Raw genomic sequence first — 15,721 nt, 5'->3', positions numbered from 1 at the left:
GACCAGGGCTGGCTGACGCAGTGCCACAGGCAAGCCAGCAGGAAGCCCGTGGTTAGTCCTGGCCTCAGAACCTGGGGCTTGTGGCTGGGGGAGCCTGCTGATAGCTGGGGGCTCCAGGCAGGGGTGCAGTTTGGAGCCCTGGTCTTGGGGCCTGGCTGACCTGAACCTGCCATTTGACCTCCGAGCTTCCATTTCCTCACCCTGAGAGGAGGCAGCAAACGTCCACCTGGGGGCTCTGACCAGTGTAGACTGAGGGCCACCCCACATGGTGTCTGGGGAAGAGAGGAGTAAGGGAGGGCCTGGGGAGCGAGCCAGGGGCCTCCCTGTGATGCCTCCAGGGAGTGTGCTTGGGGTGGGCCCTGGGCCTGTGCTGGACCTGCAACCAGGTTGCGGGGTGGGGGGGGCACATCCCAGCACTGCTCTGGTGGGTGGTGCAGAGCCTGCGGTCAGGAAGAGGTCGGGGTGCCCATCTAGGGGCAGCATAGCTGGGAGCAGAGGCAGTGGGAGACCCGGCTGCATAACTCATGGGCGGCTGCTGGCCTGGTCCTTCCCCAGCCTCCTCTGGGCCTCATGGGCTCCTGGGGTCCCCGACCCTGAATCAGTCCCTGGTTGTACTCACCTGCCTGTTTCTCTGGTCCTTCCAGCCGCTCAGCTGGGGAAGAAGGTGGCCGTGGTGGACTACGTGGAGCCTTCCCCCCGAGGTAGGCAGCCCCTGCCGGGAGCCACGTGTCCTGGGGAAGGTGGGGGGTCACATACAGAGGGTGGCTGAGCCCTGGACTGCTGCCCAGTCTCCGGACAGCGTCCTGCTTCTCGGGGAAGCTGCCATCACTGTAGGTTCCTCATCCTCCTCATTTAAACCAAGTCTGAATGCAACCGCAGCCGGCGCGTCCACACGGCAGGTTCACCTGGGCCGCGTTGGAGTTAAAGCAACTAAAGGAATTGGAAACAGCTATAGAGCAGGGCTGGCCTGGCTCACCTGAACCCTGTGTACTCTTCCCACCTCCCCAGGCACCCGGTGGGGCCTTGGCGGCACCTGCGTGAACGTCGGCTGCATCCCCAAGAAGCTGATGCACCAGGCGGCGCTGCTAGGGGGCATGATCCACGACGCCTCCCACTACGGCTGGAAGGTGGCCCAGCCCCTGCACGACTGGTGAGGGCGCGTGGGGGACGGCCGATCCCATCAGCCTCACAGGAGCTGTGGGCGCGATTCTCACCTGGGGGCACCTCTGGGCCCCCAGCAGTGGGCAAAGTCTAGAGACGTTTTTGGTGATCTCCACAGTGGGGGCTGCACATCCCCTGGGTGGAGCCTGAGATGCTGCCACTTGCCCCACGGCGCCCAGGACACCCCTGGAAGGACGCTCGGCCCAAAGGCTGCAGTGCTTCAGGCCTGGCGGGTGGTGCATGGTCCGCTTGGAGCCCCTCGGTCTGAAGCCCCAAACCTGGCCCAGGGGTGGCAGCCGTGGGGACAGACATCACCTTTACCACCTTGAGAAACCCCTCTGCCTCTGGGCATTTCTGTTAAGGGCTGTTTGCCTCTAATAATCTGTGGCGGGACCCGCAGCTGACACTTGTGTGGTGGCTTTAAGCATCGTGCTTTGTGTCAACAGGGGGAAAATGGCAGAAGCCGTTCAAAACCACGTGAAGTCCCTGAACTGGGGGCACCGGGTCCAGCTGCAGGACAGGTATTGACGCCGCGCTAGGCTCTGGGCGGGTCCTGGGGCACATGAGGACTCCCCAGGAGGAGGAGGCATGAGACCCGGGTTAGAAAGCCCGGCCACCCTCGCCCCTCGCAGTGCCTGTTATCCTCACTGTCCCCTCCCTGCTGGGCACCCCCCTCACCAGCAGGAGGTCCATGGGTGTTTTGGGGGGAGGGTAACTGGGTGCATGTGGGGGCCTCCCCTTCCTTGTGGAGGGTGTCCAGGTGACAGGACTGACCTCGGGGGAGGCCCGGCCACCTCCGTCCTCACACACCAGGGCTGAGCTTGGGCCCTTAAGACGCCCCTGCATGGCAGCTGTGGTCACCACGTACCGAGGAACCCTGGGGAGACAGCAGCCGCGCCCCATGCAGGTCCGCACACTCCTTTTGCCCCTCGTGAGCCGTGGGTGGCCCGAGCTCACATTGTAGCCATCTGCCTAGTGCTCCCCATTTAATCCTGAGGTGATGCCTCATTTGCAGAGGAAATGTTTGAACATCCTATTTTTATTTTGCAGAAAAGTGAAGTACTTTAACTTCAAGGCCAGCTTTGTCAACCCACACATGGTTTGTGGTGTCTCAAAAGGTGGGGAAGAGGTGAGCGCCCTCCTCCCGGGGCCCCTGGGGCAGCACTGGCCAGTCTGTGGGTCAGTCTGTGGCCCAGGCGGGTGGACCTCAGCTCTGCTCAGTCTCAGTGCTGTCCTTGGAGATCAGCGCTGCTGGGATTGATACGACGTTCCTCTGGGCTGAGGCCAGTCTAGTTCTTTGTGAAGGAGGAAGTGACCACGCCAGGCTGCCCGCTGCTTGGGCGGCTGCAGCCCTGCAGGGGTTTGCGGGGATTCCAGGAGACCTTACCACCCGTGCAGTGCTGTGTAAACTGTGAAGTGCTTGGACTTAGAGGCTCTCCTGCCAGTGTCTGGGGCTGCTGCCACAGGGTCCACACTGCAGGGCAGAGGCTGTGATGGGGAAGCTGGTGGAGCCCTCGAATGGGGACTGCAGGTGACCTGGGTGACTGTGGCTTTCTCGGTTTCTTCTCAGACTCTGCTTTCGGCTGACCACATTGTCATCGCCACCGGAGGGCGGCCGAGGTACCCCACGCACGTGAGTGTCCTCAGGAGCCCCCAACCCCCCACCCCGTTCATGGTCTGGTGACGTGCACCTCCCACTCGCCCCTGTCCTCCAAGTGGCCCTGTGCTCACAGCTGCCACTTTCCACTGCCCGTGCTCTCGAGTGCCCTCTGCTGAGCCAGGTTCCCACATCCCCACTTGGCTGAGTCCCGAGAGAGACTCAGCTGCTGGGCCGGCCCCCGCCTGCCCTCTTCCTGTCCCCACATCACTTCTCCTCTATCTCCCTTGTTGATTCCTCCTTTTTAGCCTCAGAATGTTGGAGCCTTTGGGACTTAAGCCTGGTTCCTCCTCCCCCAAACCCAAATCTTGTTCTTTAGTTGATGTGAAACTCACATACCATAAAATGCACCCTTTCAAAGGGTACAGTCCAGTGAGTTCCAGTTTATTCAGAGTCGTTCACCCGTCGGTCCCACTACTGAATCTCAGAATGTTTCATTCGCCCAGAACGAAACCCTGGCCCCATCAGCCGTCGCTCCCGCCCCCCTCCCCCGGCCCCAGCAGCCTGCTCTCTGTCTCTGTGGATTTGCCTGTTCTGGACGTTTCACATCAGTGGGATGAGATGCATGGCCTCTTTGACCAGCTTACGGCTGAGTGATGTTCCGCGGTGGGTGTGACATTCTGTTGTCCGCTTGCGTGGTGGACCTCTGGGTTGTTTCCACTTTGTTATGAGTGATGCTGCTGGGAGCCCATGTGGATGCGAGTTGTCCCTTCTCCTGGGCAGACACCTGGGGGTGGAGGTCCCAGGCCCCCGGGGCGGGGGGGCAGCCTCACCGTTTACATCCCCACCTGCAGTGCGTGGGGTTCATCCTTTTTGGTTTCTTCTCGTGTCTTGTGATGTTTTACTGAAAAGTGATCATTTCAAATAAAATGACATGTTCACTCTGGAAGCTAGGATCTCCCTCCACTTTGGGATTTCGTTTATTGCTGCTTGTCTGTTGGGTGATTTTTCTGGACCAATTTTGTAAACTTTTTATTCTGTGTCCTGTGAGGCTACTGAGGTCTCTGCTCAGTGGCCAGCTAGTGACTGGGCAGAGATGTGCTTAAACACCAGACCCAGGAAGTCTCCCCGTCTTTGCGAGGCTCCCCATCCTCAGTGCTCAGCCTGGTGGGGGGCGCTCTGCCTTCGCCCCCACCACCTGCTTCTGCGGGGCCTGGAGGCCAGTGCTCAAGGCTGCCCCAGACCCAGACATAGGCCCAGACAGGTGGATGGGGAGGACCAAGGGCGTGGTTCTGCCTCCTCGCAGACTCTTAAATCTGAACCTCCGTCCAGTTCTGTGCTTCCACTGGAAACAGGAGCTGGGAGGGTGCCAAGGCAAGTGCCCACTCCAGTCCTCAGGACCGTGACGTGGCCCCTGCCGCTGTCAGCCCAGCAAGAGCAGCCTCCAGAGGGGACCAGACAGCTGTGCCAGGTGGCCCTGGGCAGGATGTGTGCCTCCGTAGGAGGGGAGGGCTCTTGTTCCAGTAGCCACACAGACAGGGGCCAAGTGGTGACCATTAGTGATCCCTCACCCATAGCTGGGCCCACATTGGCTCCACTCAAAGCCCCTGATGGCCGTGGTCAGTTCCTGGGACCCAGAGATCAGCTCAGCTCCACCCTGCACGTGGCTGCCAGAGTGTCTGCGAGGAGACTGGCCCGGCCTCTCCCTGCTGTCCGCTTGCCTGAGGGGTGGGGGGCGGTGGGGGGTGGGTGAAGTGGGAGCCTCGGGTCCTGGGGAAGCCGCTCAGTGGCCACTCTGCTCTTGGCTGCCCGCCCCGGAGCCTGCCAACACTTGTTGTGTTTTAGTCCCTTTGATATCCAGACCTTTCGATCTTCTTGAGCAAACTTAAGAAATTCCTGACTTTATTTTTTTTGCCAATTGGAACCGTAAACTGTTTGAAATCCGTTTCCTCTCTCCCAGCACATCTGACTCTCAGGGGCCATAGAGAGGACGTGTCCTGTGTCCCCCACCTGCTGGGGTATGGGGTGACCTGGACAACTCCCGGGCACAGGGCCCACCATGCTGTCCCTCAAGGGCCCCCGGTTGGTCGCATCCAGCCTCCAGCCTGGCGCCCTGGGAGCCGGCCCGCCCCGCTTCACCCCTTGCTCCCCACAGCCCTGGGTCTGGATCTGGAGGGAGTCCTGGAGAGCGAGAGGAAGGAGCCGCTGCCCCGGGCCCCCAAGGGAGCGGCCGTATCCCCTGTCCCAGAGGCCGCACCCGAGGAGGTGCAGCCACATGTGGGTGGGTGGTTCTGGCCCAGTTGTGTCTACAAACTGGGCGTCCTCGGAGGGAGCCCCGGGGGCAGCCGGGGACGCGGGCCTCACATTGACCCTTTTCCCGGATAGATCGAAGGTGCCTTGGAATACGGGATTACGAGTGATGACATCTTCTGGCTGAAGGAGTCCCCTGGAAAAACGTAAGGCCTGGGGGTGCCCAAGGGGCCCCACTCCCCTGTGCACACAGCCAGGCGGGGAGGACATGCTGCTGCCCCTCTGTAGCGTATTCTTTCCCACCTACTTGAGGGAAGGGCAAAAAGCCTGGCCCTGTGCCCATTTGGGGCTGACACTCTCCCAGGACTGAGTCACAGTGTGTGGCCGTTATTGTCTGGGGCGCAGGTTTTCACCAGGGTTCCCAGGAGCCGCAGGTCCCAGTGGGTCCTCAGGGCCATCTGGGTATGCGGGTAGGTGGGTGGGCCCTGGGGGAAAGCCCTGGTCCCCCTCCGGCTCCAATCGAACGTCCCCGTTTTCATCTGTTTGTCACCTGGGCTTCCCTGAAATCAGCAAAGGCTCGGGCTGCCAGAAACCAGAGCCCAGCTGTGAAGCCAGGCCTGCAGCGTGACTGGCACCCCCGTGGCCAAGGGCTGGGTTCACTCCTGGCATGGGGTCCGGGTCTGGGTGCTGCTGCCAGGGCACTGAGGAGACCTCATGCTTGCAGGGACCATAGAGGCCACCAGAGGGCGACAGAGGCTCGGCTGTCACAGTGCTGGGCTGCGGGGGACCAGCTGCTGATGGCCCGAGGGCATGCCCCGGGGTGGGCAGGCGTGTGCAAGTGTGCATGTGTCAGCATGGGTGAGGGCATGTATGTGTACATGTGAGCACGTGTGTGAACACGTGAGCACACGTGTGAGAGCTTGCGTGTGTGCTCGTGCCGCGCCCTGCTTGTCCCTGCTATCCCAGCCTCACGAGGTGTCCTTTTTCAGGGCTGGGCACGGCCCCTGGCATGGGGGTGTCTTGGTGTGACCTCCCACCACTCGCGGCCACCTCTTTGTGAAAGGCTGCAGTGAAAACCCCGACGTGCGTCTTCTTGTTGTCTCAGTGTTTCTTATGTGTCGTGTGCGCGGTCAGGGCTGTGTCCACAGTAGAGAACTGCGGTCCCGGCTGGGCGCCTGTGCTGCTCTCCCTGCCTGATGCTGCCTCGGCATTTCCATGGGGCCTGAAGGGAAGGGAGCCTCTCCTGCTCCCTGTGGGGGGGTGGAGGGAGCACAGCCACTTCCATCTGCGGTCAGGCTCCTGGCCCTGGCCACCGCCTCGCCTCCCACAGGGCCCCCAGGCTGTGGTTGGTGCTTCGACTTGGCAGTAGTTGTTAATTTTTCTGATGTCACATTTATCACGTTTTCGCTTTACGCCATAGTATCTGGGTTATTTGTTGTTTTGTCTCTGACTAGTAGGTTAAATGTGGCCTGGTTTCATTTGCATTTGCTATTATGTGGTCTTTTGTGTAATTATTGGCCGTTTAAAATTGAGTGTGTAAGTTGTGAGTGTGTGTCTGTGACTGAGCGTGTGTCTATGTCTGTGAGTGTGAGTGTGTGTGGCTGTGAATGGGGGCTGCTCGCTCCTGGGCCTTCTCTCTGGCTTTTCTCTTTCTTATCTTCCCGCGGGTTTGCTGTCAGGGCTGAGATCCCGTGTTGTTTACAATTGCAGATTTTCTCAGCTTGTCCTTTTAACTCATGTAACATACAAATGTGACATACAAATGTTTTGGTCTTATTTTTTTTAAGTGTAGCTTAGGCTCTTTTACACTTAATGGCTGTTAGATTTATTGCATGTTCAGGAGGGCCTTTCCCCACCAAAATCTTTTTTGACAAAAGCCCTGGATTTCCTGTGGGTCCCAGGGCCTTGGGGCGTCTGCAGCACATCTGTGGCAGAGACGGGGTCCCATGCGTCCACCACCAGCCCCTCCCACCAGCCTGGAAGCTCCTCCAAGCAGAGCCCAGTCCTGCTCTGGCCCTGATTTGGGGTCCCTACCGCTGCGCAAGTGCCCAGCGTGGTCTTCAGACCTGCGTAGTTTTCTTGCGCATTGATTTCTCTGGGTCACTGAGGCACTTTGCCAGCCTCTCCGAGGTGGACTGTGGAGACCGTGGTGCCGACGGCCTTCAACCTGCGGCCGCCTGGACACTGGCTCCCCACTCAGTGCTTCTGGCCTGGCCGAGGCCACCCGTGTGGCCCGGTCATCTCCGCCCATCACCAAAGACCAGCAGTTTCTGAATCCTGGTCTTTTCTTAAATTAGCTCCTGTGTGTTTTATTTTCTCTTGTTTGCTATTTCCCCATTACATTTTGAGAGCCAAGTCCACCTCCAGGGGGGCCGATGTCTGGCGGCTCTCACTGCCCACTGCTCACCGGAGGCTGGTGTGCGGAGAGGACGCAGAGGCCGGAAGGAGGCCCGGGCGCAGGGGCCCCGCGCAGCTGCCCCCAGTGACCACGTGCTGGGGCAGCGGCCTGCGCGGCCAGGAAGACAGCCCCAGATATTGGGGTCAGGAAAGTGTTTATTTTCTTCAGAAAAAAAAACGTTTAGGAGACTTTTTTTAAAAAAGCTCTTTCGTTTAGAAGGAATCTAGGTATGTTATTGTTTAAGGAAAAAAGTGTTTGCAATGTATCAGTCACCCGTTCCATTCTGAGCATGATTTATGTGAGGAAATGGTTTTTTTAAAAATTAAGCTGGAGATATATCCCTGTACGATGCTTCTGTGAAACGCAGCTTTTGTGCGGAGCTGTGGATGCAAGTTGTAACAGTGTGATACGGGAGTCAGTGTTTACTCCTTACATTCCTGCCCGCAGTCAAAATAAGCCCGAGGGTCTACAGTAGCATTTCTGTATTTTATCAGCTTGGGCTGGGCTGGGGGGGCCTCTGCTCACACTCTGAGGGGCTGTTTCTGCCAGATTTATTTGCCTTATAAATATTCCCCGTGTTTATTTTAACTCGCCTTTAAAATGGAGCTGAAATGAATATGGACCCGAGGGCTGCCCCCGGCCCTGGAGGCCTCCCGAAGCCGGCCAGGACCTTCCCACTTGGCCCCGGCCAGGAGGCCAGCCAGCGGCTGAGGGTGCCCAGTGTGCCTGGCCTCGGCCTGCAGCGGTGGAGCCTCCACTAGCCGGCTCCCAAGGGCCCATGGGCTCCGTGGCGTCCTGTCTTCCTCCCCACGATAGGGTGCGGGCCGCGGCTGGTGGCTCAGGGGCATCTGCATGAGGCTGGGTGGCCAGCAGCTCAGGCCTGGAGAGCCGGCCCTCAGCCTCCGCTGTTGCCCCACCCGCCTTTGCCCCCGAGGGTCTTGGTGCTTTCTGGACATCCTGTGTCCAGCTGCTCCTGGGGGCCCCGAGCTCTGTGGCCCCAGCATTTCCTGTGCTGGCGGGACAGCTGCAGGACCCCCACGCTGTGTGGGTGCACCCCCGGGGAGCGGATTGGGGCCTTCAGACTCAAGAGGCAGGTGGAGAGCTCTTTAAGCTGGGGCTCCAAGGCCTGAAGGAAGGCTTTGTTTCTGCTTCCTCCCCCTTCAGACTTTAAGGAGAGAGCCAGCCCTGTGATCAGGCTAATCCCACGGCAGTTACACCTTGGAGTACAGTGTTTGCAGCACCGAAGGGCACACAGGGGGGCTCCCCGAACACACACACAGCTGAGTGGGGCTCTGGGTGCAGGTGGAGCCCCCGTGGGGTGTCCTGCTGCAGTGTGAGGCCGTGTGTCCAGTCCTCAGAGGCCCCGCCGCCCCAGGTCCTCCCTTTGCCGGCAGGGCCTGCCGTGGGCGCTGTGCCTTGGCACCAGCCTCAGCCCCACCCAGGCTGGGGTCTCCTAGGTGGTCGGCAAAGCCCATCTGCAGCTTCAAACCTGCCAATAAAAACGCAGCGTCCCTTCAGGGCTGCCTGCACCCCACCTGCAGGCACCAGCTCCATTTTTGCTGTTTTCTTACTCCAGTCCATTTGAAGGGAGTTCTCTGGTTGAGACCTTGAATCCTGCATTTTTCGAAGAATAATACTTATTTGATGAATTGGGGGCAGGGTGGAGTGAAAACCAACACTGTTGACCGTCTTTCCTCTTGGAGACAAGATGAGGCCCAAGGTGACCATCAGGGCCAGTGGATGCCTGCCCGCTCTGAGGTTTCAGCCACCCATGCTTGGTCAAGGACGCCCACTGAGGCCCGGCCTGGCTGGTGCCTCTCCCCCAGATGTGCCCTCTGTTGGCGGCTCGGAACCAGTAGCCTGGGGCTGGGGGTACCATGACCTGGAGGTGGGAGTGGGAGGCCACCCCGCCACCCTACCCTGCTCCCTGCAGGGCTTGAGGAGGTGCCCAGGGGCTGCAGGAGCAAAACGCTTTTGCCAAAATCAGGAGACCATGTTGCTGCGTTGCCTGGAGCTGGGCTGTGGGCTTCAGGCTGCAGCCACCGCCCCACCCCCCCAAGAGGGTCTGCTCTACGGAGACAGGAAGGCTCGGACGAGCAGGACAGCCCAGCAGGCGGGCAGTGGGCTCCCCGGCACCTGCATGTCACGGTTGCCCAGGCCATGGCCACCCTGAGTGGGAGCACAGGGCACTGTGAGGTCCACACGGATGCTCTTCATTGGTCCTTGCATTGGGGCAGGATGTTCAAAGCAGCTCAAGCCTGTTTGCATTTTAAGTAACTCGTAGTTTCATATTTTAAAGAAAGGCTTGTCCCCTTCCCCACACACATCGAGACTGAGAGAGGGCAGAGTGTGTAACGTTGAGTGTACCCACACGCAGACATGTACATTGTGCCTGTGTGTGTGCCTCACATGCCGAGCTCTCCCCACTCACCCTGCACAGGGTGCCAGCACTCCTGTCCCAGCTCCTGAGAGGAAGCCGTATGCCAGTTGCTTCCCCCAGGGCACTGGCAACAGTATTCCCAGAGACGTGCTGCTGTTTGAAATGGAATTATATCATTAGTACCTGCTGGGATCAGAGCTGACATTTGCTTATCCATCCTTGCATCACCTCCTCTCGTTCAAAGGCTGAGGGGTGATCTGACAAGCCCACCCACACGCTGCCCGGGCTGGGAGTCTCCACTCTGTGTTCAGTTCTGTTCATGTGTACACGTGTGCAAGTGTGTGTGTGTGTGTGTGTGCACGTGTATGCATGCAGGGTGTGTGCAGCTGAATAACAGGAGAGGATCTGCTGGGTCCCAGCATCCTGTGTCCCTCTCCCAGGCTGCCCTTGCTCGGGGAGCTGACTCTCCCAGCCACAGGCCTATGTGCAGTGGGGCTGGGTGGGCATGGGGTGGGCCGTCTGCCTGGGCCCCGTGGTCCCAGAGTGTTCTGCCCACAGACAGGGCTCCCAGGAGCCGCCCCACGTCTGGTGCCTCCCCGTCTGTTTCCAGCCTGGCTGCAGGAGGTCCAGAGGAACCCAAGGCAGAACTTTCCTTAGGAGAGAACGAAAATCCTCCTGCTTCTTCTGACTGGGCTTCGTCCATGTTTGTCCCGCCTCCAGTCCCATCCCCGGGACGTGCTGTTTTGTCCCTGGCCACTCATTCCTTCGCCACCAGGCAATTTCCCAAACCAGCAGCTCTGTTTGTCATTCACAGCTGGAGCTCTGGGAAGTGGGTTTTGTACATTGGGACAGCCTGTTTGGACAGTTAGCCGCAGGGACTCCGCAATAGTGACATGTCAGCTGACAGGCACCCTGCATGAAGGCTGCAGGGCCCCGTCCCCCTCAGAGCCCCACCAGGGACGGCCGCGTGCATCATGGCGGCCACGTGTGAGACTCAATTTCTCTCTCTCTGTCCATCTCTCTTACAGGTTGGTGGTTGGGGCCAGCTGTATCCTTTGCTGCGTGCAGGTGACAGACAGATAGACAGCTGTGTTCACCATCCTGAGAGTGGAAGCTTGGGCCCCAGGCCCACCTCCCCCCCTCACTGCACTCTCTCCCATGGGGCTTGCCCTCTGCCACCTGGAACCAGGCACTTACAGGCACTTACAGGCCCACTCAGGGCGGATGACCTGTGCTCGAGGGACAATTTGAGGTTGACCTTTGAGGCTGGGGCTTCCTGGAGGCTCTTCCTGAGTCACTCGCTGGCTGGGCAGCTGGACACAGCCGTGAGGCAGACGGTCCTCCCTGGAGAGCAGCCCCACTCAGGCCGGTTCCTTAAGAGGGAGCAGTAACACCAGGGAGGGTGGAGGGTGTGTCTGCAGGAAAATGGAGACACTGAGGTCTGGGCACGTCTCCTGTCCTTCACCACACAGGCCCCTTGGTTAACCTCCAGGGAGTCTGGACAGAGGCCCCGTGGAGGCAGAACCCGCCTGGCCTGTGGGTGCTGAAGGGAGCCTCCACCTTGCCCTGGACGTGTGTTTGAGAGATGGGGGCGGTGGGGAGAGTGTCTCTGTGGCCAGTGTTGGAGACTCTTCTGGGCTGCTGGGGACTGGTGGAGATGAGGGCTGCTGGCGGGGGCACCGGGGGTCTTGCTGCCTAGCTTCCGTTAGCGTTCCTTAGCCTGCTCTGGCAGACGTGGCCCTGGAGTGTGCTGGCTTCCTCACTGGGCTCGGCCTGGATACCACTGTCATGATACGCAGTGTCCCTCTCCGGGCCTTCGACCAGGTAATGCCGGGCCGGTGTCCCCTCCACCTGTGGCCCACATGGGCAGGTGCAGGTGTGGGCTGGGAGCGAGGTCTCAGTCTTTAGAAACTGGCCCTTGAGTCGAATGAGGAGATTGTTGGCAAAATAAACACCTGCCAGCGTATTGCAGCAAGGGTCAGCACGTGGGGAGCGTGGCAGGGACCAGAGGGACACTGTGGGCACGTTGGCCAGCTCACGGGCCGTGAGGTCAGGTCACCCAATAGTAAGCGGCCGGCGTGTGTGGGCAGAAGTGCTGTCCTGGCTTCCTCGCTGAGCCCCCTGAGGTCTGAGGAGCTCCACTATCCAAGGGTAGCATGGACAGGGAGCAGGCGGCAGCTGGTGAGGCCCTGGGTGACCGTCACGGGAGATGGTGGCCCGGCCACCATGGACTGGAAAGACGTGATGCTGAGCCAGGCCACTGCAGCCTCGCCACCTCCCCGTCCACCGCACGGGGCAGCACTGGCCCTGGGGCGCAGACTCTCTCCCTGATGGTGGACGTGCCCACATAACGAGCGCGTGGAATTTTTTTTAAACCAAAAACCCTCCGAGGAGATGTCACTTTAAAATCCAGGTCTGGGTTGTCATTGTCAAGACACCAGGCTCCCGATGCCCTGCAGAGATGAGCACTGTCCATTGCACAGCTCTGGGGCAGTGCACCCCTCGGTCCTGTCACCTGCTCAGTACACACGTCCAAGCACCTGTCACGGGGACACATGTCCAGGGAAGGCCTCAAGCCTCATGCTGGACGCAGGTGGAGATGGGGCCTGAGAGGCAGAGGCCCGCAGGGACGTGGAGAAGGGGGCCGATGAGGCTGAGCTGGAGAGCCCGGTTGGCGGGTGGTCATGGTAGCAAGAGAGGGAGAATCTGCATGTGGCTGGCACACAGAGACGGTGGGGTCACCAGGCTGGAGTCGGGGGAGCGGGGGGAGAGCAGGCTCCAGGTGAGGCCTTGTAGCCTGCCCACCTGTTCCTGGGGCACAGACAAAGCTCCTCATGCTGGGGTGGCCCCTGAGTCAGGGGAGTTAAACAGTGACTTGTATTTTCTCTTGATGGCTTGTTCGAGCCCCCACCGTGGCCCTGGGGGCACAGCTGCCTGGGCTGGGAGGGAGGAACCCCCTGCAGCGCCTCCTCATGCCGTGCCACCTCCCCTAGCAGTTCTTGGTGGGAAGCGGAGGTGCCCACCTCCACTCCCAGCTACCCCACTGCTGACCCCAGCCGGGGGGCCAGGCAGGCAGAGCCTGGGAGAAGGGGTGCATCTCTGCCATTTCAGTGAAGACTCAGTTAACTAACATCTAAAGAGGGTCCAGAGATCACGTGCACCCTAACCGAGGGGCTTGGGTCCTCAGATTTGGAGGGGGTCGGGGCGCCAGAGGCTCTCCCGGCTCGGCCCTCAGCTCCGTGGAAAGCAGGGCACTCGGAGCGGGGCGGCCTGTGTGAGGCGTCCTGGAAGAAGGCGTGGGGCCCTGACCTCTTCCATTGGACAGACTCCCCTGGGGCCCCGGGCCTTTTCAGGCTGTAGGCCCAGGTCCTCTCCACAGGCCTCAGCAGTGACACTCCCACTGCTGCCCGGTCCTCAAGGCATGTCCTCTTGTGCTTTGCAGCAAATGGCTTCCTTGGTCACAGAGCACATGGCTGTTCACGGCACCCGAATCCTGAGGGGCTGCACCCCCTTGAGGGTGGAGAAGCTCTCAGATGGGCGACTCCAGGTCACCTGGGTGGACCTTGCCTCCGACAAGAAGGACACAGGCACCTTTGACACCGTCCTGTGGGCCATAGGTAAGGATGCTCAGGACCCCGTGCTCCTGCGTGCACTTGGGACCAGGTGCTCCTATGCACACTCGGGGGACAAGGCATACCGCCTTCCCCTCCATTGGGCATCTTGGCCCCCTTCTCGCCACTCCTGGCACTCGTCACCCTGCTGGCTCTGGGGTGGGGGCTGGATAAAGGCCATGAGGTGGCCCTGACCAGCCTCGCTCCTCCTCCGTCCGAGCACACTGTGCTCTCCTGGTCTTTCTTCCCCAGCGCTCCTCGTACTGGAAATGAAAACCAAGGAAGAGCTGTGGATGGTGGGTCGCAGGCAGCTGGGTTTTCATCGGGGAGACTAGTTAGTCCTATGGGTGGTTTATTGAGGCCTCGCGTACATTTCCTACTAACTTTAAACCTTGGTGTAGATGTGTTTTTTTAGTAAATTAGACTTGTTTTCCACTGTAGCTTCAAGATAGCTGTTTATAACATACAAACGATAACGGAGTTTTTACCTTTTTTTAACTGTTTTAACGTGTGAGTAACATAAAATTTACTATCTTGGGCTTTCCTGGTGGTGCAGTGGTTGAGAGTCCGCCTGCCGATGCAGGGGACACGGGTTTGTGCCCCAGTCCGGGAAGATCCCACATGCCGCGGAGCGGCTGGGCCCGTGAGCCATGGCCGCTGAGCCTGCGCGTCCGGAGCCTGTGCTTCGCAACGGGAGAGGCCACAGCGGTGAGAGGCCCGCGTACCGCAAAAAAAAAAAAAAAAAAAAATTTACTATCTTAACCATTTTTAAGTGCTCAGTTCAGTGACATTAAGTACATTCACACACCACCCTCCATCTCCAGAACTTTTCATCGTCTCAAATGGAAACTCTGTCCCCATCAGATAACCCCCCACCCCCTCCCAGGGCCTGGCCCTCACCCTCCTACTTTCTGTCTCTGTGACTCTGATGACCAGGTCCCTCAAGTGAGTGGGACCCTACAGTGTTTCCCTTTTTGTGTCTGACTTACTTCACTGGCATTGTGTCCTGGAGGTTGTCCGTGTCATAACCTGTGAAGGTGGGCAGTGCTGCATATGGCACCCTAGGCTCATCCGGGCATTTGCCAGTGGACACTTGGGTTGCTTCTATCTTCTGGGTGTCTTGGAAAATGCTGCTGTGGACAGTGGCATGCAGAAGCCAGCTGCTGTTAATACGTGAACGTAATGGAGATGCGAACGTAATGGAGACGTGTAGCTTCTAGCCAGCTTATTGTTGCTTCTGACGCGTCCCCCTGGCCGCCTTCAGCTCTGTGGGTCATCTCGTGTTGGGAGTGGGTGTCCTCCCGGCCTTGCCAGAAATCACACTTTGCAGATTTGCAAAGGCAGGGTCTAGTGATAGGGCAGAGGCCCCGGGCCTTTCCCAGCAGGCGTGGGCTGGCCGCCAGCCTGCCTCCCGTGCCCCAAGAGGCATGGGTCCACCTGTTTGTGGGGGTGAAGGCCGAGCAAGCGTGGCCATGCAGAAACAGCTTGTTAGTGACCTTGTCGGGCACACTCCCTCCCAGGCTGGGCCCTCCCTGCACCCGGCTGCCCCCACGGAGAAGGGGAGAGTGGATTTGGGGGGCCCCTGCCAGGGCTGGGACGGTCAGCCTGGAGAGGAATGGGCTTTGAGGGTGGAGCAGAGAGCGCAGGCGCTGCGAGGGGCTCCCCACAGAGGGGCTGCGGGTCCTGCTCCCGAGGGCGTGTGGGCTCACCTGCCGGGACACCCACCTGCCTTGGTGCCTGTGGCCTGTGGGCTTGGGACCCTTTTTCCTGATCTGTCAACTTGCATTTTAAACGTAGGGACGGTCAGTGTCTTCGTTCTCCCGTGTTTCCAGCCCGTGGGTCTCTTCGTGCTGAGCCCCGTCACTCGTCCCCCGTCTGGGCCTGGGCTCTGAGTCCGTGTGGTCGTCAGACTTGTCCGGCTCCACAGCACTCGGCGAGCGTGCCGAGCCCTCAGAGGGCCTGTCCCCCAGCGTTTGTCCATCCCGGCTTCCCAGGCCCCCACGTCCCCGGAGGTAGGCCCGGGCAGCAGTGCCCTTCTGAGAAGCTGAGGTGCTCAGAGTAGTGGGAAATCAGAAAATGAAATAAACCCCGGAGGAGTCAGCGATTCACTTCTGAGGAACAAGGCAAAGATCTGAAATGCCCCGGAGTGAACTTACTGCCTCTTGACCAAGATCCGCTAAATTACCAGAGGAAATGTTCTTGACCAAACTGTAAAAGTAAATCTTACGTAGGTTTATTTTGATGAACGCTACTCAGACCCAGAAACATAAACTGATTGTTATTAATTTAAAATCCGTTCTAACTGGCGAGGTGGCTGGTTCCCC

The 15,721-nt window shown here is 59.5% G+C and overlaps 1 protein-coding gene across 5 annotated transcripts in view; it reads left to right on the top strand.

The window, feature by feature from the left end:
* The window catches only part of TXNRD2 (thioredoxin reductase 2), a 34,758-nt gene that overhangs the window by 6,936 nt on the left and 12,101 nt on the right, over positions 1–15,721 (top strand). For all 5 annotated transcript variants that reach the window (XM_030764300.2, XM_022551467.3, XM_022551469.3 and 2 more), the window contains 9 exons: positions 645–701; positions 1,009–1,150; positions 1,608–1,682; positions 2,212–2,290; positions 2,732–2,794; positions 5,144–5,214; positions 10,815–10,834; positions 11,519–11,610; positions 13,229–13,403. In XM_030764300.2, the coding sequence (XP_030620160.2) occupies positions 645–701; positions 1,009–1,150; positions 1,608–1,682; positions 2,212–2,290; positions 2,732–2,794; positions 5,144–5,214; positions 10,815–10,834; positions 11,519–11,610; positions 13,229–13,403 (774 nt within the window). The remainder of the gene's footprint in view (positions 1–644; positions 702–1,008; positions 1,151–1,607; positions 1,683–2,211; positions 2,291–2,731; positions 2,795–5,143; positions 5,215–10,814; positions 10,835–11,518; positions 11,611–13,228; positions 13,404–15,721) is intronic.

The sequence above is a fragment of the Delphinapterus leucas genome, chromosome 14 (genome assembly GCF_059928025.1).
Source record: "Delphinapterus leucas isolate spDelLeu-1000000601 "Yukka" chromosome 14, BTC_Dleu_Yukka2, whole genome shotgun sequence".
Lineage (NCBI taxonomy): Eukaryota > Metazoa > Chordata > Mammalia > Artiodactyla > Monodontidae > Delphinapterus > Delphinapterus leucas.
The sequence above is the reverse complement of the archived record's forward strand: the minus strand, read 5'-3'. Positions and strand labels throughout refer to the sequence as shown.